The sequence below is a fragment of the Rhinopithecus roxellana genome, chromosome 13, assembly GCF_007565055.1.
Source record: "Rhinopithecus roxellana isolate Shanxi Qingling chromosome 13, ASM756505v1, whole genome shotgun sequence".
Taxonomy (NCBI): domain Eukaryota; kingdom Metazoa; phylum Chordata; class Mammalia; order Primates; family Cercopithecidae; genus Rhinopithecus; species Rhinopithecus roxellana.
The window spans coordinates 113,496,626-113,522,059 of record NC_044561.1 but is presented as its reverse complement, the minus strand read 5'-3'; the positions used below and the strand labels follow the sequence as shown (position 1 = coordinate 113,522,059).

General features: G+C 39.7%; 1 protein-coding gene across 1 annotated transcript in view; it reads right to left on the bottom strand.

The window, feature by feature from the left end:
• TOP1 (DNA topoisomerase I) overlaps positions 1-25,434 on the bottom strand; it is a 96,656-nt gene that overhangs the window by 57,982 nt on the left and 13,240 nt on the right. The window contains exon 3 of the mRNA XM_010375951.1: positions 4,760-4,862. Coding sequence (XP_010374253.1) covers positions 4,760-4,862 — 103 coding nt within the window. The remainder of the gene's footprint in view (positions 1-4,759; positions 4,863-25,434) is intronic.

Below are 25,434 nucleotides of genomic sequence, written 5' to 3'. Positions count from 1 at the left end.
GACCTAAATGGATGCACAAGGATGAGGAATTCTTCTACAAAAATCACACCTTTTTTTTTTTTTTTAAAGAGAAGATTTTTGTAAAACAGGACAAGGCCAAACTTACATGTCTCAAAGCCCTTTATGTCACTTTTACTGTATCTTTCCTCCCAAAACAAAGTAGAATGTGTTAGAGAAGATAACTTTTCAAAAGCTTATGTTTTAAATATTAACCTCTTTCTTCTTAAAGTCTTTTGGAATTTCTTCTTACAGTCTAGTAAAATAAAAATCAACATTCTTCATCTGATCTGTAAGCAGGTCTCTCACATCCTCAGATGATACTGTTCATGGTCAAAGGTTATCTAATTTTTTTTTCACAATTCACATCAATTAGCACAGTATAAACATAGCAGGCAGCCATTGCTGGACATGATCTAGCAATTCTACTCCTAGGTATATACCCCCGAGAATGAAAGCAGAACTCAAATACGTATTTGTAGCCAAAGGGACACCCAAGTGTCCATCAACAGGTAGATTTTTTAAAATGTGGTAACAGGCATACAATGGAATACTATTCAGTCATAAAAAAAGAATGAATTTCCGATATGCTACAATATGGATAAACCTTGAAAACATATTAAGGGAATACAAAACAGACGAAAAAAAAGATAAATATTGTATTATTCTGCTTATATGAGGTACTTAGAATAGGCAAATTCATAAAGATAAAAAGTAGAAGGGAAAGAGAAAAAAAGACAAAGTAGAAAGATGTTGGGATGGGGGAACAGAATGAAAAGTTATTATTTAGTGAATTCAGAGATTGTCTGGGATGATGAAAAGTTCTGGAGATGAACAGTGGTGATACTTGCGTACTACTGTCAATATACTAAATGCTACTTTAAAATGGTAAATTTTGTTATGTTTAAAAATGAGATGAGCCAAAGTGACTTCATAACTATCCTATAGAAGATTAAGAGTATGTGAGAAGAAAGAGAGAAGATGGGAACTAATGTACCCATAGATCATCCACTCATTAATTCAATAAATATAGACTAGTAAGTGCCACCTATCTGCCAGGTATCATACTAAGCCTGAAGGATGCAAAATGAATACAAAAGGCTGGGTGTGGTGGCTCACACCTGTAATCTTAGTACTTTGGGAGGCCAAGGTGGACGGATCACTTGAGGTCAGGAGTTTTGAGACCAGCCTGGCTAAGATGGTGAAACCCCATTGCTACTAAAAATACAAAACAGTTAGCTTCGCTACTAAAAATATAAAAAAGTTAGCTGGGTGTGGTAGCATGCACCTTAATCCCAGCTACTTGGGAGGCTGGGGTAGGAGAATCACTTGAACCTGGGAGCTGGAGATAGCAGTGAGCTGATGTGGCACTACTGCACTCCAGCCTGGGCAACAGAGAAAGACTCCATCTCAAAAACAAACAAACAAACAAACAAAAACACCCCCCCCCCCCCCAAAAAAAAAACAAAAAAAATCCCAATTCTGCTTTCGGGACTTTAGAGTGCAGGAGGCCATAGAGAAAAGTAAAGAGACAATTAAGTATCATAATTATTATTATGATAAGAATATATTCAAGGCACCAGAGAGCACACAAAAGTGGCATTTAATATGAGAAGATGGGTAGAAAGGATACCTGGAACAAGTCAAGTCTAAGCTGCAACTAAAAAAATGACAGTAAAAGGGCAACAGAGTTATTACAGAACCAGCAACAGCATGTTTTAAGGCTTAGTGGCATCAGAAAACATGCTATGTTTAAGGAACTGAAAATAAGTTCACAAGACTGAATATGGAATGCGAAATAAGGATAAAGAGCAAAACAGGTAGCAGAGAAAGACAGCCAAAAACTGTTAAGGAATGACTGTACATTAGAAAGAGGTGAAAAGGGTGGCCAGAAAGATGGAGAGGCATGGAGGCATTAAAGCCAAAGGAAGATGGTTTAAGGAGGGTGGGGTCCAAAGTATGATCTACTTTGGCACATTTCATGTGCACTTAAAAAAATGTATTCTAACAGCATGGTAATGGTACAAAAACACTAACACCATGGTAATGGTACAAAAACAGACACATAGATCAAATGCAACAGAACAGAGAACCCAGAAATAAAACCACACACTGACAGCAATCTAACCTTCAAGAAAGTCAACCAAAATAAGCAATGAGGAAAAGACTCCCTATTCAACAAATGATGCTGGGATAACTAGCTAGCCATATGCAGAAAACTGAAACCGGACCCCTTCCTTACACCACATACAAAAATAAATTCAAGATGGATTAGATATAAAACCTAAAACTATAAAAACCCTAGATGACAACCTAGGCAATACCATTCTGGACATAGGAATGAGCAAAGATTTCACGGCAAAGATGCCAAAAGCAATTGCAGCAAAAGCAAAAATTGACAAATGGGATCTAATTAAATCTATAAGGAATCTAAATGATTCAACAAGCAAAAAACAAGTAACCCCATTAAAAAAACAGGCAAAAGACATGAACAGACATTTCTCAAAAGATGACATACAAATGGCCAACAAATTTATGAAAAAATGCTCCATGTCACTAATCATCAGAGAAATGCAAATCAAAACCACAATGAGGTATCTCACACCAGCCACAATGGCTACTAAATATCAAAAAACAGCAGATGCTGGCAGGGTACAGAAAAAAGGGAACACCTATACACTATTGATGAGAATGTAAATTAGTCCAGCCACTAGGGAAAGCAGTTTGGAGATTTCCCAAAGAACTTAAAAACACAACTACCTTCTGATCCAGCAATCCCATTACTCGGTATGTATCCAAAAGAAAACAAATCATTTTACTAAAAAGACACATGCACTCACCTGTTCACTGCAGCACTATTCTCAATAGCAAAGACATGGAATCAACCTAGGTGCCCAGCAATGATGGAATGGATAAAGAAAATGTTGTACGTATATACCACGGAATGCTATATGGTCATAAAAAAAGAACTGAATCATGTCCTTTGTAGCAACATGAATGCAACTGGAGGCTGTTATCCTGAGCAAATTAAGGCGAGAACAGAATACGAAATGCCACATGGTCTCACTTATAAGCAGGAGCTAAACATCGGGTGCTCATGGACATAAAGATGCCAATAATAGACACTGGGGACTACTAGAGCAGGGAGGGCGGTTAAGGGCTGAAAAACTAATTGTTGGGTTCTATGCTCAGTACCTGGGTGACGGGATTATTTGTACCCAAACCTCAGCATCACAGCAATATACCCAGGTAACAAAGTTACCTGTATGTACCTACTGAATCTAAAATAAAACCTGAAAAAAATTAAAATCTGAAAAGTAGACAGAAAAGAAAAAGAAAAGAAAAGAGAATATTCTAATATTGTTGGATGGGAAAAACCTATAAATGTCAATTAGATCAAGTTGGTTGATATTGTTCAAGTCTTCCATATCCTTAATTGTTTTCTATTTAGACTAAAAATTATTAAGAGGTGGTAAAACCATAATTATGAATGTTTGTTTCTCTTTGCAGCTCTATCAGATTTGCTTCATGTATTTTGAGGCTGTGATGTTAGTGGATAAACATTTATAACTGTTATGTTCTCCTAATGGGTCCCTTTTTATCATTATGCAATGAACTCTTTTATCCTTGGCAATATTCTTTGCTGTATGGTAGATATTAACATGAGCTAGACAACTGTAAACTAGAAAAGATGCAGAGTAGATTCAACTACCGAGATTAAATTTACCAGAATAATGAAAATGGAAACTAGATGATCAAGTGATAAGAAATGAGTGAGGGACAGGGAAAAAAGGCCACAGGCATGATACATGATTCCCAAAGAAATGTCCCCAATAGAGAAAATTAAATCTGGTTATTTTAATAATTCGCAAAAAAGAACAGACTTGGAAAGCAATTCTCACTTTAACTTGTCTACAGACAATAATACAAGTTAATAAAGAAGTTCTAAGGAACTCTAGGATGAAGACACTTGTTCTAATGTGTAACAGATCTTTACATTCCCTAACCAAGCTCAGGCCACTATGGGAATGGGAATACCATACGGCTTTCTCACCAACAACTGTCTTCAAATCAGAATGGAAGTGCAAGTCCTCATTTTTAATAACTAGATTTAACCACTTGCCTCCTACACCAAAAAAAATGGGAGCAAAATGAACAAGAGAAACATCTTCTTGAGGCTTGCAACCCAGAAGACAGCACTATTGAGTTTCATTCATATTGGTGATTGTAGGCTTTTGTGGGAGTCGAACTCCTCTGAAAACATGATGAAAGCTAGGAACAGTCTCTCCAAGAAATCTCATATACTCAACAATTTGCATATAATTTCAGGGGCTAACAGACCATGGAAGCCCAAGTTAAGAATTTTTAATGTAAACTCTTTAAAATATAGAAAGAAGAAGAAAAAAATCAGGTCTCCAATCCAGTTACCTTTTATCAAGGGAAGATTGCTACAGACTTGATTAAATGCCATCATGTGTCACAATGAATCCTTACCTATCTTAGTGAACAACTGTATTTTTTAACGAGGTATATATTAAAAGAAAATCAAACATACTTGCTTTCTACATCTTGATCTGAACAATGGCATCCCATTTAAGGCCTTGAAATCAGGGCCATCCTCTTAGCAACTCTAGGATCAAATACAGTTTCTACTTACTTTGCTATCTTTACTGGTAGCTCAAGTTAAGACCTATTCCAGGTAAGCCAAGCAATGGCCAACCCACTGCTGAATGATGAGGGACTTGCTTGATTCCACCCTTACCTGTTGCTATGCTTGGACTTTTCCCGGTCCTTTTCCTTGTCCTTCTTGTGTTCTTTGTGCCGGTGTTCTCGATCTTTGTGTTTATCTTTGTGTTTATGAGAATCTGCAACCATAAGAGATGAGTCAGTTAACAGGAGTCATGAACTATCTTCTGTATGCCTACCCTGACAAGATGGTCAAGAAGTACAATGACAGGATTCAAATGGCATGGTAGGCATAATAGCACATGCCACCGAAAAAAAAAAAGCTTTCACAAAGAAGCCTAGACAAAGTGTCCCATTAGCCTACTTCTACAATCAAGACATGTTACTAATATGCGGAGAATGAGGAAATGAGAGCCAATTATTCTGTGAAAAGAAGCCACAGTTTGGCGTTTTTCTCCCTAGACATAATACTATTAAGCCTGACCTATAAATGATAACAAAGGGATAAATATTGAACACTGATTCTAAAGATCAGATGTTATAACTTCTGAAAAATCCAAACTTCAAGAGATATGCTTTTAAATAAATGTTAATAAGGTATAATTTCGAAACAATAAAATACAGTCAGCCCTCCATATGCACAGGTTGAGCACCGTAGATTCAACCATGTGCAGACTGAAAATATTCAGGGAAAAATAAAAAGAGTAATAACAATACAACCCAAAAATACAAATCCCCCCACAATATAACAACTATTTATATAGTTACACTGTATTAGGTAATCTAAGTAACATAGTGATGAGTTAAAGCATATAGGATTGTGTAGGTTATATGTAAATACTGTGCCATTTTATATACAAAAAACTTGAACATCTGCAAATTTTGATATACTAGGGGTAGGGGGTGGGGTGGTTCTGGAACCAATCCCCTACAAATATTAAGAAATAACTGTAATAATAAACATTTCAAAGACACCCACAGGTGCAATCCCCACTACAATAAAGATTTAGAACAAGTCCATCACCTCAGAAAGTTTCCCTTGTGCTCCTACCCAGTTATTTCCCATCTTCCACCCCTTGCCCAAAGGAAGCACTGATCTGATCATGCTATAGATCAGATTTGTCTAGATTTCTAGATTTCATGTAAGTAACATCGTATAGGATTTATTCTTTTTGTGTCTGATTTCTTTCTCTCGGCATAACATTTGTGACATTCATCCATGTTGTTGGATATATCAGTTGTTGGTTCCATTTTATTGCTGAGTGGTGTTACATTGTATAGATACACTGTAACTTACCCATTCACCTGCTGGACAATTTAGTTGTTTCCAGGCATTGATTATTATTTATCTGCTACAAACATTCATATACAAATATTTCTGTAGACATGTTTTCATTTCTCTTGGGTACATACTTAGGAGAAAAGTTACTGGGTAATATAAAAAAAGTATGTTTAACTTTATAGGAAATTGTCAAATTGTACCATTATATTTCTCCATCAAAAATTCATTAGTGTTCCAATTGCTACAAATTTTCACCAATATCTGATAGCAGTCTTTAATTTTAGCCATTCTAGCAGGTGTAGAGTGGTATCTCACTGTGGTTTCAATTCACGTATTTCCGATGATTATATGATGCTTAATGACAAGCATCTTTTCATGTGCTTGTTGGCTACTCATATACCTTCTTTGGTGAAGTATCTGCTCAAACCTTTCTTGGTCTTCTTATTACCGAGTTGTAAGAGCTCTTTATACATTCTGGATTATCAATTTTTTGCTAGCTATATGAACTGTGAATATTTTCTCCCCATGATTTTCTTGTCTTTATTTCTTAATGGTATCTTTCAAAGAACAAAAGTTTTAAATTTTAATCAAGTCCACTTCATCAATTTTCCCTTTTAGGGTCTGTATGTTTTGTACTCCAAGATATCTTTGCCTACTCAAGGGCCACACAGATTTTCTCTCTCTCTTTTGTGGGGAAAGGCAGGGAAAGAGTCTCATTTTCTTATATTACAATGTTATACAGGCTCCTCTCAAACTCTTGGACTCAAGCAATCCTCCTGCCACAGCCTTTGGAATGGCTGGGATTACAAGGGCATACCACCACTTACTTTATTTATGTATGTATGTATGTATGTATGTATGTATGTATGTATGTATTTATTTATTTATTTATTTTCTAGCAGTTTTACAGAGGTAAGGGCCAGTTTTCATTTTTTCCTAAATCAATAAAGATGTCAAGTTGTTCTAACACCATTTTTTTTTTAAACTTTTAAGTTCAGGGGTACATGTGCGGGTTTGTTATACAGGTAAACTTGTGTCATGGGGGTTTGTTGTACAGATGATTTCATCACCCAGGAATTAAGCCTAGTGCCCACAAATTATGTTTCCTGATTCTCTCCCTCCTCTCTCCCTCCACCCTCCAAAAGGCCCCTTTATCTGCTGTTCCCCTATATGTACCCATGTCTTCTCACAATTTAGCTCCCACTTATAAGTGAGAACATGCAATATTTGGTTTTCTGTTCCTCTGTTACGTTTGCTAAGGGTAATGGTCTCTAGTTCCATCCATGTTCCTGCAAAGGACACAATCTCCTTCTTATGGCTGCATAGTATTCCGCGGTGTACATGTGCCACATTCTTTTTTTATCCGGTCTACCATTAATGAACATTTAGGTTGATTCCATGTCATTGTTACTGTGAATAGTCTAGCATCATTTTTTAAAAGATGGCCCTTTCCCCATTAAATTGTCTTGGCCTTTTTGAGCTGTCATATAATTATAGGTCTATTTCCAGACCCTCTATTCTAACCTTACACAAACACACATTATCTTGACTATAAGACTGTTTGGTACTCCGCTTTTCAAGAGGTATAGCCTAATTCCTCTCCCCTGAGTGTGGGCTGCACACTCTGACTCACTCCTAACAAATAGAATGAAGTGGAAATGTGAGGGGGCAACTTCCGACTCTAGGCCATAAAAGGCATTATTAGATCTTCCTTCCTGCTCTCTCCTTGCTCTTGGGGAGGCCACTGACACACTGTCATGTACTCACTCAGAAGCTCTCTGGAAAGGCCCATGTAGTAAGAAACTGAAGCTTCCTGCCAATTAGCCATGTGAATGAGCCATCTTGGAAGTGGACCTTCTAGCTCAAATTAAGTTTTCAAATGACTGCAGCCCTGGCTGACATACTGACTGCAATCTACAGATGGTAAGCCAAAGCCACCCAGATAAACTACTTCTGGATTCCTGATTCACAGGAACTACATGAGAAAATAAGTGTCTGCTGTTTTAAGCTATTATATTTTGAGGCAACATGCTTTATAGCAATCAATTAATAATGTATAGGCAATGTGTCTTCATCCCTTGAGTGGCTCACAGCAAAAGAAGCCACGTGTGTCATAATCTGCTGAGTATCTATTTTGTGCCAGGCCATGGGGAAAAGAAATCTGCATGACTGTAGTACTAACTGTAAGAAATTCCCATCCTACAGAGATGGGAACAACAAAATCATATGGTGTCAGAAGTAGGATTTGAACTCAATCTTCATGCAGCATACAGAACCCTTCAGCTTCTTCTAAAAACCTCAAGTCTATAATTTTAAAATGCTAACTTGATTCACACAAGGTTAGTGGCCCCTGTTTACTTGACAGCAATATCCCATTACTTCTGCCTCAAACCGAACACTTATGGCTAAAATCATAATGACAATACATGTAATAGCACTACAATCTGGAATAAAGCACGTGTCATTTAATTTTGTTTGCAGCCCAGATTCAATAGACAAGCCTCAGAACATCAAGATCTGCTAATACAGCCCTAGGATATGGCAAGGACATCACATTAAAAACAACAACAACGGCCGGGCGCGGTGGCTCAAGCCTGTAATCCCAGCACTTTGGGAGGCCGAGACGGGCGGATCACGAGGTCAGGAGATCGAGACCATCCTGGCTAACACAGTGAAACCCCGTCTCTACTAAAAATGCAAAAACTAGCCGGGCGAGGTGGCGGGCGCCTGTAGTCCCAGCTACTCGGGAGGCTGAGGCAGGAGAATGGCGCAAACCCGGGAGGCGGAGCTTGCAGTGAGCTGAGATCGGGCCACTGCACTCCAGTCCGGGCGACAGAGCGAGACTCCGCCTCAAAAAAAAACAACAACAACAACAACAAAAAAAAAAAAAAAAAAAAAAAAAACCACAACAACAACAACTACTCTGTGTATAATTCAACAAATGCATAAATATATATGAAGAAGACTGAAATATAGACATCAAAATATTAAAAGCAGTAATCTTAGGGTAGTCAATTTATGAGTAACTTGAGTTTTTGTGCATATACTTCATCTTGTTTTCTAGTTTTTCCCCACAATAAATTACTTCTATACTAAAAAATGGACGAAGCTTTACAAATTTATTTTGACAAATACTAGTGTACATAGGAAAATTTGCTTAAATCGCTAAAAAGCTCTAAACTTAAAAAAGAAATTAAGAAAATGATAAATTGAAATTAATTCCAGGCAGGTTTCAGATAACAGTCTGCCAATAACATATTTTTGGAGACGGAGTCTCACTCTGTCACCCAGGCCAGAGTCCAGTGGTGCCATCTCAGCTCACTGCAACCTCAGCCTCCTGGGCTCAAGCAATTCTCCTGCCTCAGCCCCCCGAGTAGCTGAGACTACAGGTGCACGCCGCCACACCCGGCTAATTTTTTGTATTTTAGTAGAGATGGGGTTTCACCGTGTTGCCCAGGCTGGTCTCGAACTCCTGAGCTCAGGCAATCCATCCGCCTCAGCCTCCCAAAGTCCGGTGCTGGGATCACAGGCATGAGCCACCGCGCCCAGCTACATTCTTTTTCTTAATGCACAAAATTTCAAAATTGATTTTAAGCCAAGTCCCCAAGTTTTTTAAAGCAACTGCTATCTAAAAATGCAAATCAAAAATGTCTTGTGAGAAACTCGGGGCTGTGGCTCATTAATCTCACTGATACAAATAAGACCTAGGTCACAGATCTGAACCCCAAGTATTCCTATTTTAAAGGAATGGCTGAGCACGGTGGCTCATGTTTGCAATCTCAACACTTTGGGAGGCCAAGGTGGGAGGCTTACTTGAGGTCAGGAGTTTGAGACCAGCCTGGGCAACACAGCAAGACCTCGTCTCTACAAAAACTTTTTAAAAAATTAGTTGGGCACCTTGGTGCACCTGTAACGCTGGCTGCTCCGAGAGTGAGGTGGGAAGACTGCTTGGGCACAGGAGTTAAAGGATGGAGCTATGATTACACCACTTCACTCCACTTGGGCTACAGAGCAGGACCCTCTCTCTAACATACAAATGAAAGTTATTACATGTGCTATGTGTGCTGTGAAAGGTGTGTCAAAAAAAAGTATATTACTTGGCAACTTCTTCAAATATCTTAATGACTATTATATTGAATTATATAAATTTACTCTGTAAATTTGTAATTTCTGAGTAAATATAAATGTTTATCACTGCTGAGAAATGATAGGGAGGCAAACCGAGGTCAGTACAAAAGAACTAACCACTAAAAGAATGGGATGGCTTCTGAACGCCAAAAGCATTTAAACAAACTAAATAACCAACTGACAGCAAAACTGCAGAGATAATCTGCAGTAGGTAAATTGACAGATCAGAGAATCTCTAATGATGAATACTGAAGTACTTCCATGTAAATGATGCCTGGAATTTGCTTATAATACTCTCTGGGGTGGGGTGGGGGGATGCGACCAAGAGATATGGGGATAGACAAAATTCGACTAGCAAAAGGTTGATAATTATTGAAGCTGAGTGACAGATAAATGGGAGTTCATTATATTTCTCTATGTGTATGCTTGAAACATTTCATAAGGAAAAGTTAAACATTATCTTTAAGCTTCTTCCTTTCCAACCCTTCATTTTTGTGTTATTATATGAGGGTATGGCAAGAAGACTGGCCTAGTTCCAAGAGAGGGTTTGTGTTAAAGAATAGTAAGAGATAAAAGTAAAAGCAAAATAACTAGCTAGAAGTTTCTGAAGCAATCTACAAAAAAAATGATAGCAAAGGAACTGAGAGGGAAGGAAAAAATGTAAAAGCACATTTGGGAAAAAGGAAGTAGACCCCAGTTTCAGGAACTCACTACTATGTGTAATAAATGCAGTGTAATAAAGAGTCAGAGAAAGTCTTTATGTCCAGGTGACTGGGGGAGCAAGAGGCCTCGGCAAAAACAAGAAACTTGTGCATAATAAAGATGGTGAAAAAGAAAAGACTGGAGAAATGATGGACCAATATGAGCCATATTCTATCTAAGGTAACAGTGGGACATCTGACTAAAGATGTTGTTCAGAAGAGATGCCAATAATTGAAAAAGTAATGCCAATAAGGGCACACAGAGATCTACATCCCTTGTGGTGAAAAATAGGTGTTTGGAGAGAACATACTGTGGCCTTGAAGATTAGTTTCAGCACATACCTTTTCCCCTTAACTGGAATTCATCTACTAGTGTTATTTAAAATGTTTTAGAGGAAGGATCCTGCCACTTCAAGTACCTGTTAAGTGCAAAAAGAAATGTGTTGAACTTAACTGACAGATAAGTTATGAAAGATGCAAACCAGTGCATATTAAATCATCAGAAAACCTAATCCACTGTGAATTCAGGCCAACTAATGCTTTCTAATAACAAATATTTTAATTCCTAGTGAGAATTCTAGATGAAGACATGGAAGCCCCCTGAAATAAAGCAGTCTTGAGAAAACAGAAGACTTAAGGCAACTAACTCCTTTCACTGCAATTTAACTGGAGTTACTCCCTAAGGACAGATAAGTTAAACAGATAGGACAGGAATCAACATATTTTGCTATTGTTACCTAACATATTCCCTGGGGTTTAAAAAGCTTTAAGTAAAGAAGCTTCCAACTAACAAAAGGAAAGTGTCTGTGTCTTTTCCCACTGTAGGAATAGGTGTTGGGTACCATTACCCAGGAGTTGAGGGTTAATGTGTAAAAAAAAAAAAAGAAAAAAAAAATCCTTTTGCTACTATTTCAGAAATATATTCTGAAGGCTAATTCAATTTAAAACCAAATATATTCAAGTCCAAAGCATCCTGCTAAAGACTCACCAGACAAGGACTGTGCCCTCAAGCAGTTTACAATCCATTAAGGTAATTAAGATATAATCTCAAGTAGCTGGCTGCCCAAGGCACACAAGAGAAAAAGGCATTAATATGGGTGCCAGCACCATGCTAGGGTGCTTACAAACACTATCTCAACTAAAGTTTCTTTCCACTCTTATGATAGAGAAATAGTACCAGTTCACAAAAGATAATAATAGGTATCTAGGTATCTGTATTAGTCCATTCTCGCGCTGCTAATAAAGACATACTCAAGACTGGTTAATTTATAAAGAGGTTTAATTGACTCACAGTTCTGCAGGGCTGGGAAGGCCTCAGGAAACTTACAATCATGGTGGAAGGGAAAGCAAACCCGTCCTTCTTCAAATGGTGGTAGCAAAAAGAAGTATGGAGCAAAGTGGGGTGGGCGGTGGGTGGGGAAGCCCTTTATAAAACCATCGGACCTCATAAGAACTCACTATCACAAGAACAGCATGGAGGTAACTGCCCGGGTGACTCAATTACCTCCCACCGGGTCCCTCCCACAACACATGAGGATTACGGGAGCTACAATTCAACATGAGATTTGGGTGGGGACACAGCCAAACCATATCAGTATCCTTTACTAAATGTATATTCTGTGCAAGGCAGTATTACATACATCACCTCTAACTTTCACAACTCTGGGTGGTAACGATTTCCTCAAATCTAAGATACTGTTGCCTCATTTTAACATCTCTGATGAATAAGGTGCATCTAGTTGGTATAACCCCCCATGAAGGAAGAATTTGGCAAAATCAAACAAACTCACACACTCTCCGTCTTTAAACCCAGCCCATGCCTAACAATTTAGCCTGAAAAAACACTCCAAGGTGTATCTAGAGAAATAAGTGCATGATGACAAAGTTAAGAGGCAGTACTTTTAATATGTGATGGGGAAACAAAGGAGGCAGAATGTAGAATGGTAGATCAAGGGAATACCAAAACGGTTAAGAAAAAAATTTGAATCCCAAAATTTCGAATGTCAATTAACATTAAAGTAACAGTTTCTATTGCATCATGATGCTCCTGTATTTAGAAACTATACAAACTTTTTATAAAGGTAATAGACATTTTCCAAATGAAGCATGTGGGTACCATTACTTCCACATCTCTTACATGATAGCAAGATTTTCTATTTTTCTGCCCTGCTGCTATTTTTCAGTAAGCGCAGTAAGGCAGTAAGATTACTTAATTTATGGGCATTTTGGCGGGAAAAAGTCGTAAGAGTAAAAATACTGAATCTAGGTTAACTGCCTCCTTGTTTCAAAGTGAAGAGTAATATAATGAGATAAAACAGTCTGGTTCCACCAGAGAACAAGATGAAATAAAGACCCTGGATCCAAGAGTGGCAGTTAGGAGTTAACATAGGCTTCCTGGAGGATGCAGTTTGAGCCAAACCTTACTGAAAGCTAAGAGGGAGTTAGCAAGACAAAAGAAGGTGAAAGGGCATTCTTGGCGGATGTGCTACACTGCAGCAAGAAATGAGCTGCGACAGCCAGCTATTGCTATCATTTCTGAAAAATTCATCCTCTCCTGAATGAGCAAAATTAAGTGAGACATACTTCTCCCAGCTAGGAAATGGAAGAGTTGACTGTTTTCAGGAGCATATTAAAAAATAAAACCCCAGAGTTATGTTTATCTCCCTAAAGTCATGTGTCCAAAGCAGAATTTTGTTGTTGTTGTTGTTGTTTGTTTAGACAGAGTCTCACTCTGCTGTCCAGGCTGGAGGGCAGTGGTGCAATCTCAGCTCACTGCAACCTCTGCCTCCCAGGTTCAAGCGATTCTCCTGTCTCAGACTCCCAAGTAGCAGGGATTATGGGTGCGTACCACCATGTCGAGCTAATTTTTGTATTTTTGTAGAGATGGAGTTTCACCATGTTTACCAGGCTGGTCTCGAACTCCTGACCTCAAGTGATCCACCTGCCTTGGCCTCCCAAAGTGTTGGGATTACAGGCGTGAGCCACAGTACCTGGTCCTTTTTTTCTTTTAAAAAAGTTATAGATATACTCCTACTTCTTGTAACTCTAGAGTCCTAGTTCTCTGCTTAGATAGAAAGGAAACAAAATATACAGGAATAAGAAACTCAGTATCAAATGAATCCAACAAAATTTGATCCAACTGTTAAAAAATTTCTGAAAGCTGGCCTAAACCCAAAATGACAATGAAGCTGCAGATATGGAAACCAAGTACAAGGTCAACCCCAAGTGGCCAAATCAATGTCACATCAGGCATATATAAGATAAAAAGTTCATTCTCCATAGGGAAACCAGACAAATACACAAATTACATGAGGGGAAGAAATAACCAAGTCTGTAAAATACTTTGTTAAACATGTTCAAACATGATGAGCACAAAAGACCATGACCAAACCCTAATGTGATAGAGGCATCGCAGAGCAGCCTCTGCTGGAGAAAGCAGACTAGTTCAACAGTGAAAAATATCTTATTCAAAATCCTTGTTCTATCACTCAGTATATGACCTTGGGTAAAAGTCACTTAATTACTAGATCTATGACACGGTAGCATAAATCAGTGGTAAAGAGCTTCAAATCTCTGTCCCTCATGTACTAGACACTCATGACCTTAGTAAATTTGCTTATCTTACAGATGAAGAAACTTGGGCTCAGAAAATTTCAGTGATTTTAAAGAATTTTATTTTGAAAGTCAATCAATATTTGTGTATAGTTGTAACAGAATTCCTGGCTAATCTCCAAGAAATTATAAACATGTTAACAACTGTCAAAGTGGTACAACCATTCCTAAACCTTCTCCTTAATTTACATAGAACTGAAGTCAGCCTACTCAATCATTTCATACAATTTAGCTCAAGTTGTATATGTGCATTTGAGGCAGCAACCATACCCATTCACAATGCCCACCCAGCCAACAACTGGGTCAGACAGCAGACAGAAATGCTGTCTGATTTTCTCTCCTATACTGAGATGCAGGAAAGAAAAGCACATATGAAAAAGGAAGTAAACTTTGGTCTACTCTAACAACCCTGTACCCGGAAGCCTAAAGAACTTACAGGTTTTAAGGAAGGCACTGTTAACGCCATAGCATTCCCCATGCAGAAGCACATTTGCCTGTTTAGCTGTGGGCAGTAGGTGACTAACAGTGTTGCCTATTTTATTCTACCTGGAGTCTCTAAACTCAATCCAAGCAAAAACATTTACTTCTTCTTAAGGGACAAAAGGATAAGTCATCAGCACAGAATACTGATTGTGTTATCAACTATTCCATGATCTTAAAGCTTTTAGGGTAATCAGATCAGGGCAGGAAAGAAGAGTCCTCTGCTGCCTTATAAGCAAAGGCAGAAAGCTTTCTGATATAAAGGAGACTCTTTGCCATGTTTTGAGCCAGTCCCCTTTACACTGTCTTTTGATGATAGATTTGAGACTTAAGGCAGCTGTATAATATGATGGGCTCCTCCTTCAAAGATAATCATCAAATCAAGTGTGTGGGGGGATGGAGGTGGGGCACAGTTACACAATCAATACTTTCTGCAAAAAGACACAATACAACTTCTGACAAAGATAATCTCTGCTCTTCTCTGACATACATATATACAGCTAGTGCATAAGGAAAGTGAACACTAGAACCATTTGAGTGAACATAATGGGTGAATAAATTATTTAAAGAAAATATCACCTCATTATTAAAACTTACATACTGGGATAAACCCTTACACCTTCTACTTCCTGACTTTCAAACCCATATCACATCTCCAAAAGCAGTTTTAACAAAATCAACATTCTCTTTAACACTCTATACCCAGTATGTTCTAATACTTTTAAAAGAAGACTGCTTCTGTCTAGGACAGATAACAGGCTGGTCTTGAGTGATAAAAGACTGGCATCCGGGAGTGCGGTAAATATCAAGGGTGTGTCAATCTCCCAGGAACTTACTGCAAAACTAAAGGCAGTGAAAAAGCCTGAAAACTTGTCATCATTAAAAAGGGAATGGTTAAGGAGTAAAAACAAGTATCCCCCAACTGTTAGGGGAGAGGGAAAGGCATATTTCTTTACTCCTCAAATTCAGACTATACCAATGTCGGTCCAGTTTCAATCCAGGACACCCTGTCTGTGATCCATCTTAATGGTGGCTGGTTTCAATATGCAGCCTACAGAAGAGTCCTTATCACTACTTTACAGCAATTCTCAAGGAGAATATTTCCAAAATTCCAGGGCATAGTTAATAGCCTTTCAACGTAAGCAGGACAGAGACTGTTTCTGGCTAAAGGCCCAAAGAGCTCTGGAATTTAAAAAGAAAGAAAACTGCTGAGAGGATTTCAGTTCTAAAGAAACCCTTAAGAAACTGAAGAATGGGCCGGGCGCGGTGGCTCAAGCCTGTAATCCCAGCACTTTGGGAGGCCGAGACGGGCGGATCACGAGGTCAGGAGATCGAGACCATCCTGGCTAACACGGTGAAACCCCGTCTCTACTAAAAACTACAAAAAACTAGCCGGGCGAGGTGGCGGGCGCCTGTAGTCCCAGCTACTCGGGAGGCTGAGGCAGGAGAATGGTGTGAACCTGGGAGGCAGAGCTTGCAGTGAGCTAAGATCCAGCCACTGCACTCCAGCCCGGGAGACAGAGCGAGACTCTGTCTCAAAAAAAAAACAACAAAACAAAAAACAAAAAAAAAAAAAAACCGAAGAATGGGGGTATTGAGCAGTGGCTCATGCGTGTAATCCCAGCATTTTGGGAGGCCAAGGCAGGTGGATCACCTGGGGTCAGGAGTTCAAGACCAGCCTGACCAACATGGTGAAACCCCATCTCTACTAAAAATACAAAAATTAGCTGGGCATGGTGATGCACACCTGTAATCCCAGCTACTTGGGAGGCTACTTGGGAGGCTGGGGCAGGAAAATCACTTAAACCCGGAGGTGGAGGTTGCAATCAGCCAAGATCGCACCGTTGCACTCCAGCCTAAGCAACAAGAGTGAAACTCCGCCTCAACACAAAACAACAACAAGAAAAAAACTAAAGAATGAGAGAAGAGACTAGTAACATTTCCAATTTTTAAAGTCCAAATGATCATTTATTCTCCCTAAATGTGTACTGCATATAAACAAGAATTTTTGTCATGGACTTGTTCATCTTGAAACTACGGGGTTCCCCCGTTAGGGACCTGGTATTGAAAGCTAACAAAACAAACAAACAAAAAATCTCCACTGAGAAGATGGCAGACAGAAGTATAAATAGTTCTTCTGTCCTTAAGCAAGTTGGGGTTCACAATATTCATTTGTTCAAGTATTTACTGAGTGCCAGTTCAGCGCTGAAATACAACTCAGCCACAAAACCGAGTCCCTGCCCTCATCAAGTTTCATAATAAGCATAATACCCACCTGACCCCATCCCAACAGTAGCAGCTGTTGACTAACTTTGAAAAGGGAGGGGGGAAAAGGGTCCCCCCACTGCCCAAGTTTCTCTGGACTTGCCTCCATGAAGTTCCAGAATCAGCCTCTAATGTTACAGTTGGAAAAGACCCTCAAAAGAAGTTACGAAGACCAAGTTCAAGATAGGGTCAAACTGAATTAAATCAAAGTTGCCAATTATTTTGCAAAGTGTGGTTTTTCTCTTCAATATTCAAAACTTGGGGAAATACCATCGGAAACTTAGAAGTGCATTGTATTAAAAGACTCAGAGTTGCTCAAAGACCCAATTTTGTTATCAACTCTGCAACACAACTTCAAATTTCTAAAACCTGTCACTACAGTTTCCAAAGTGCCCATGTGTTCAGAAGAAATGCCACAAACTGACTTAAAAACACTTCAAGAATTAGGTTCTTAAACATCAGCAGCTGTGTGAGATTAGTGGTCAGCTATTACCCTTAAAGGCTTTGCTATGGAAAAGACACACAAGAAGGAGCCTATTAGTCTACTTTAGGCCTCAAACTGACACACACAAAAAAGGGTTAAATGGTCAGAGAATGTTTTCTCTTCCAGTCCACTTCCGCATTTAAATTTCTTTTATGGCTTTACAACACCACAATTACTTTAATCTGTCTCTCCACAACCCCTTCCTGTCTTATTTTACAACCTTCCCTCCCATCCCACTCCTTCCATTATGCTCCTTAAATTCAAGTTCATCGGGGCCGGGTGCGGTGGCTCAAGCCTGTAATCCCAGCACTTTGGGAGGCCGAGACGGGCGGATCACAAGGTCAGGAGATCGAGACCATCCTGGCTAACACAGTGAAACCCCCTCTCTACTAAAAATACAAAAACTAGCCGGGCGAGGTGGCGGGCGCCTGTAGTCCCAGCTACTCGGGAGGCTGAGGCAGGAGAATGGCGTAAACCCGGGGGGCGGAGCTTGCAGTGAGCTGAAATCAAAAAAAAAAAAAAAAATTCAAGTTCATCTTCTTGTCTTCCTCTGGTTCTCATTTCCAGGGACCAATTAATTATATTTAAAAATCAAAAAGATAATTCATACTTCAATGATAGGACGGCCAAACTGTCTTTCAGAGAAGTATGTTACTTGATCTACAAGAAGGTCTTCTGATCTGGAGATTCTGGGTGCAATTAGCGCCAGAACAGACTGTTCATTGTTTTATTATTATGCCGAAAACTAAATGACAGATTTACAAGTCAATTTCACTTTCTAATAGCAAGAAGACATGCTTAGAGCAACACCTTTAATGCAATGTCCTGGTGGGGTTTTAGATAACTTATTTCTCCGCTTTGGGTCTGTTTTCTGATCTGTAAAATGACCTCTATTGACCCCTTACATGTCTGGTCACAAGAATTCTATGAATTTTTAAAATTGTCTTGGCCCATGTGGGTTTAGGTAAAAGGAAAATTTTAAATGCTTGAGGGCAGTGGTTCTCAAATATTCCTGTGTATGAGCCCTGGTACTTGGACTCATCCTCAAATATTTTAACACAAGCTCTCCAGGTAACTATAATCCACTGTCCAGAACCATATTTTGAAGAAACCCTGCATTGTTATTTCTTATTCCTGAATCTTCTGAGCAACATTAATATCAAATATGAGCCACCTACAAAAACTGATGTGCTACTGATTTTATTTTCAGTTTCTATTTCAATTAGGTCTCTCTGTTCCTTTAAAAGGCAGGCATGTGCTGAGTCAGCCTCTGGGGAATTTTTTTTTTTTTTTTTTTTTTAATTTATAGCCTAGACTATTGAGTCTCTACAACTGAGGAAGAAAGAGGTTGTTTTCACCTGCTATTCTTCCAACCCCTATTTGAGAGGAAGGAGGAAAAGCTACTTAAGGGATGGCACAGCTACTCTAACTTAGATAATAAGGAGGGGGTTAGTCAAGCTCTTTAAAAGAGAAGTTCTCTTTGTTGTCTTGACACTAGTGAGTGGAGTCATGCTGAGAGAGAGACAGGTAACTGAGTCCTGCCAGTGGGGCTCAGATGCCTTTGGGAGCTAGAGGTTACGTACCAAGAGTCCTGGCGAGCTTCCTGTGATACACACAAGCACACTCAATCAGGTCAGCAAACTTTTTCTGTGAAGGGCCAGGTACTAAATAGTTTAGGCCTCGTAACCCATTCAAGTTCCACTGCAAGTATTCGATTCTGCCACGGTAGCACAAAAACAGCCACAGATGACATGTAAATGAATGAGCATGGCCACATTCTAGTAAACTGTATTTATGGACACTGGAATTTGTATTTCACATGATTTTCCTGTGTCGTGAAGTAATACTCTCCTTTCAATTTTTTTCCTCCAACTGCATTCTGAGAAATGTGTCATTAGGCGATTTTGTCATGCAAACATCATAGTGTGCTTACACAAACCTAGATGGTATAGCCTACTACCACCTAGACTGTATGGTATAGCCTGTGGCTCCTAGGCTACAAACCTGTACAGCACATTACAGTACTGTAGGAAACTGTAACACAGTGTTAAGAATTGGTGTATCTGAACGTATCTACGACACAGAAAAGGGGCAGTAAATATATCATCTTCTATCTTATGGGACCATCATTATATGAGTGGTCTACTGTTGACAGAAATCTTGTTATGTGGCACATGCCTTAATTTAAAAATACAAAAACCATTCTTAGTTCGTGGGCCACACAAAAGCAGGTGTAGTCTGCAGAACACTGAGTTAGCATTAACTAGAAAGTATCTGCAATGTCTCCTGTAGAAAGGCATCTTACTCAAGCTCGGGGTCTAAATGAAGAATATCCTCCCTGATTTACCTACTCCTGTCTAACACACCTCAGCTTTCTGCTAACTTGTTCTTATCTCTCTTCTCGCCCTGCACACAGTCCATGAATGGCCAACCAACTTGACTTGAAAATGGTTAAAATCTACCTCCACTCTGCAAAACTAAGTAAGTCACATGATAACTCTGAAGCGAGGCCAATGACTGGCCCACTGCTAATTCTGCTTAAGCAGCAAGCTGGTTAAATTTGTTATTTATCCCCCTTGAAGTGGGAACAACATCATACTTGTTCACAAAATGCTAACCACCTCTGATGAAATTCCTTAGTAAATAAGCAGACTTCAGGGATCCTTATAAAATAAGGTTTCTAGTTAATCCTTATTTAACAAAAAAAGATCCTTTTTCTTGAATACTCAAATAGGTTTTACTGATTTCTGGAATAACTGGGTCCAAGCACAAGCTGAACTGCTAAAAAAAAAAAAAAAAAAACTATCCAGGGGGCTTTGCTGCAAAGGCAAGCAAGCTTCCTTTAATAGGGAAAGAATTACATTAAAGTGCAGCAAAGCCTGCATTTAGTCTGTTAAGGACACATCATAAGTGAAGAGATGAGAGCCCCCAGTCTAATGGGTAATTCCACCACAGCCCAGAATTCTCAGGAGGCAACTAAGTCACCCCAGGCCCCCCTTTACCTTGTTTTGTGTCACAATTAGGAACTCAGGCTGTGGCATGAGGTAGGCCTAGATTAGCCCCCCTGCTCTGTGGCTTAGTTATAATTACATAGCCTTGAGCTAGTTACTTTACCTAAACTGTGAGCTTTAATTTCTTCAAAAGTAAACTGGCCCAGTTAACATTACTGGAAATAGTAATGGTAACTACCTCAGGATTGATGAATGAAAGCTTAGAATTCTTAAGGCACTGCCTAGGGCATTAAAAATGTTCAGGCTGGGCGCAGTGGCTCACGCCTGTAATCCCAGCACTTTGGGACGCCGAGGCGGGCGGATCACAAGGTCAGGAGATCGAGACCATCCTGGCTAACTCGGTGAAACCCCATCTCTACTAAAAATACAAAAAATTAGCCAGGCATGGTGGTGGGCGCCTGTAGTCCCAGCTACTCGGGAGGCTGAGGCAGGAGAATGGGGTGAACCCGGGAGGCGGAGCTTGCAGTGAGCCGAAATTGCGCCACTGCACTCCAGCCTGGGTGACAGAGCGAGATTCCATCTCAAAAAAATAAATAAATAAAAATAAATAAAAATGTTCAAATATCAGCTATTTATTTCATTCCTATTCATTTTCTCCTTGCATCCCCCCAAAACTGATCACAACTTGAAGCTAAACCTGGAGGAATCTGGATCTATTCCCAGTCCTTAAGCAATTTATCAAGTTGGTATCTAAGACCTTATATGACAGTGGTCCTCACAGTGGTCAAAGCTACAATCCCATTTTGTTCCATCAGACTAATAATATATGTCTAGCTAACTGTGAGCCAGATTACTTATAAGATGCAGCCTACACTGGTCATGAGCATGCAAGTGAGAAGATAATCCCAGACAGAATACAGAAGCTGAGTTCTGATCTACTTTTACTATAAGCAACACCTTGCATGAGTTAGCCTCTTGGGTGCTATTTGGTAGTCTACCATCTTTGCTTCTCTACCGCTTATAGTAGGCTATTGACTTATTACTGGTAACAATTTAACAAACAGAAATAAATTACCTTGTTATAGGCAACATGCTAGAAACTTACAATTTCAAATGAAGTTGTGGGATAAAACCAACCATTTTAAAAGCTACTAATCCATAAAGGTGTATTTAAACGTAAGTTCATCTGTTTTGTCAACTACACAATAGACATAACCTACCTCATAGGGTTGCTGAGATAAAATGAGAACTTACTTCATCCAAAGGACCTGAAATTTTCACCTGTTTAGCTCTAAGGGGTCAAATAAAACGACAAATAAAACTGCCTGAGCTTCCAACTGCTTTGGTAAACACAACATTACTTACCAGTTGTAAGCCCTCTTAGCATGTCAGTCAGGATAAAACAATGTAGACACACTGAAGGAAGGCTGTTATTCAAACTCATAACACATCAAATTCACATGTGTCTTTGGATTTTTAAATTCCAAGAGCCCCAATCACTCATATTCCAAGTAGAATCTAAACCACAATCTCTTGGGTCTTATCTAAATTTTATCTACAGCTGTGCTGTCCAATATGGTAGCCACTAGCCACATGTGGCTAGTTTATATTTAAGTAAAATAAAATAAGTTATCTGGTCTCACTTGCCACATTTCAAGGGGGCTCAAAAGCCTCATATGGGCCAGATGCAGTGGCTCAAGCTTGTAATCCCAGCACTTTGGGAGGCTGAGGCAGGTGGATCACTAGAGGCCAGGAGTTGACACAAACTTGGTCAACATGGCAAAATCCCGTCTCTACTAAACACAAAAAAATTGGCTGAGTGCGGTGGCCCATGCCTGTAATTCCAGCTATCGGGAGGTGAGGGTCGAATCACTTGAGCCTGGGAGGTAGAGGGTGCAGTAAGCTGAGATCGCGCCACTGCACTCCTGCCTGAGTGACAGAGCAAGACTCTTGTCTCTCACGCACACACATACACATACACACACACACACACACACACAAAACCTCATATGGCTAACAGCTACCATACTAGACAGCACAAATATAGGACATTTCTATCATGACAAAAAGTTCTATTGGATGAAATGATCCAGGACAATACTCTGCTTCCTAGCACTCTCCACTGTACCTGTTGGAGCCCAGTCAAGGACCTTTTCCCTACATGGCACTGCACTATTCTGTGTGGTTCCCAGGCCTGGCTAAGCTGGCTATCTCAAAGTAGCCCACTTCTGCACAGAACCAGGCCCTCAATGCGCACCTGCCCAGAAAACATTTCAACTGAAGTTATTAGTCTGCCAAAGTGTAAGACAAAACTGAGAAAGAGCAATTATTTTAAGCTTCAGGAGCAGGGCAAACAAATTCCATTTTTACCAACTACCTTTGTTCTCTTAATAGAAGACAATGCTGGAATTTTTTTACTTATCTCCGTAACTTCAGTAGTAATTTTTTTTTACTAATTACTAGTTAAGTAATTAACTAGTACAAGACCCTTAAGATGGGCAATTGCGTTTCTTTTTTTCTTTTTTCTTTTTTTTTTGAGATGGAGTTTTGCTCTTGTTGCCCTGCTGGAGTGCAAAGGCATGATCTCAGCTCACCGCAACCTCCGCCTCCTGGGTTCAAGCGATTCTCCTGCCTCAGCCTCTTGAGTAGCTGGGATTACAGGGATGCGCCACCACATCCGGTTAATTTTGTATTTTTAGTAGAGATGGGGTGTCTCCATGTTGGTCAGGCTGGTCTCGAACTCCCGACCTCAGGTGATCCGCCTGCCTTGGCCTCCCAAAGTGCTGGGATTACAAGTGTGAGCCACCGTGCCCGGCCGGGCACTTGCATTTCATATGCTGCTCTATAGCAAGTCATATTTTCACAAGGACATCCCCGCACTACAAATGCATCTCCTTTCTGAAGAGGTAGAACTTAAAAGGGAAAAAGGACTTGTCTAACCTGAAAATGTATCTTCTCAGGCCAGCTCAATTAGGGCAGGCCCATTCCTGTAGGCTTGTCCTCCTTTGCTTCCATTAAGGAACCCTTAATGCCTGGGAAGAGTGAGAGTGACTACAAACCTCTGGCCTACACGGGGATCCACAGCTCAGCCTAAACTGCCTTTGTTTCCAATGGTCAGGGGCCTCCAAACACACTAAGTCCACACCTATCTGGCCATAAAGATTTTAAGTGTGCTGATACATTGTTTCATGTATCCTGTTACTAATTCAACCAAGGTACCTTCTTTGTCTAGACAATTCTCACTGACGGGGCTTGAAATGCGCAGGCCATTCTCTGGGCCACTAGCTGTAGAAAGAGTAAGACTGAACACACCTCTCCTACTGAGGTGGTATATATTCTTCAGAAATACAAGAAGCCTTTCTGGTGTTACTCATATAACTGCTCCTCAAATTTTTTTATACTCCAGAAGATCCTCCCCCGATTATGAATTACTCCAACTTCACAACTATAAGCACACACAAGTAATAACCCCATCCATGATTCCTCGTGAAAGAAGAAGGAATACTGCTTAAGAGGTTGAATTACTACAAAACTAGTATCTTGCTCTATTCTATTGGTTCTGAAACTTCAGTGCACGTCTGATCACCTGGTAGACACTCAGTAAAACCTGAATGGCTAAGCCTCTACTCCCAGAGTTTAAGAGTCAGCAGGTGTGGGTGAGGCCCAAGAATCTGCATGTCCAAGTTTTCAAACAATGCAGTGCTGCTGACCAGGAAACCACACACTGAGAACCACAGTTGACACCTGAACAATATGTGTTTGAAACGCTTGAGTCCACTTACATGAAGGTTTTCTTTCTCCTCTGCTATCCCTGAGACAGCAAGGCCAAACTCTCCTCTTCCCCCTCAGCCTACTCAACAAGACAATGAGGATGAAGGCTTTTATGATGATCCACTTTCACTTAATAAAGAGTAAACATATTTTCCTTATGATTTTCTTAATATTTCCTTTTCTCTAGCTTACTTTATTGTGAGATTATAGTATATAAAACATATACAAAATATGTGTTAATTGACTGTTTCTGTTATCAGTAAGGCTTCTGGTCAACAGTAGGCTATTAAGTTTTTGAGGAGTCAAAAGTTATAACTCGAATTTCTGACTGCACAGGAGTCAGCGCCCCTAACCCTTGTGTTGTTCAAGGGTCAACTATACTGCTCTATTCAAATGCTTCCATTTCAATCAGTACCATCAGGAGCTGAAGTCCCCACTAATTTAATCTAAAGGTAGTGAGCTCCTTAGATTGGATTTTCAGTATTCCACTAAACTATGCTGTACCCTACTTACTTTCTAAAGTCCTGATTTAACCATCCTAGTATTAGTATGAAACAAACCCTGCTCTTTGTGCTCTGCTTGTCACCCAATCCGAAAAAGTAACATCAGAATTAAATGGTTTGTTAAATACTGAAGTAGTAGAAAGGATTAGGATTCTGACACACAGTAATAACAGCTGCAAAGGCAGTTAACTATATCTGCTATTTGGTAAGTGCTCACTGAAAGGTAGAAACTATTTAACTTAGAGTGAAGTATCAAGCTTTTATAAACATATATTAAAAAACACTGTTCGGGTCCTTTAAAAATATCCTGTAAGCTTGGCTGGGTGCGGTGGCTCACTCCTGTAATCCAAGCACTTTGAGAGGCCGAGGCAGTCGGATCACTTGAGGCCAGAAGTTTGGGACCAGCCTGGCCAACATGGCAAAACTCTGTCTCCACTAAAAATACAAAAATTAGCCGAGTGTGGTGGTGTGTGCCTGTAATCCCAGGTACTCAGGAGGATGAGGTAGGAGAATCACTTGAACCCAGAAGGCAGAGGTTGCAGCAAGCCCAGATTGTGCCACTGCACCCCAGCCT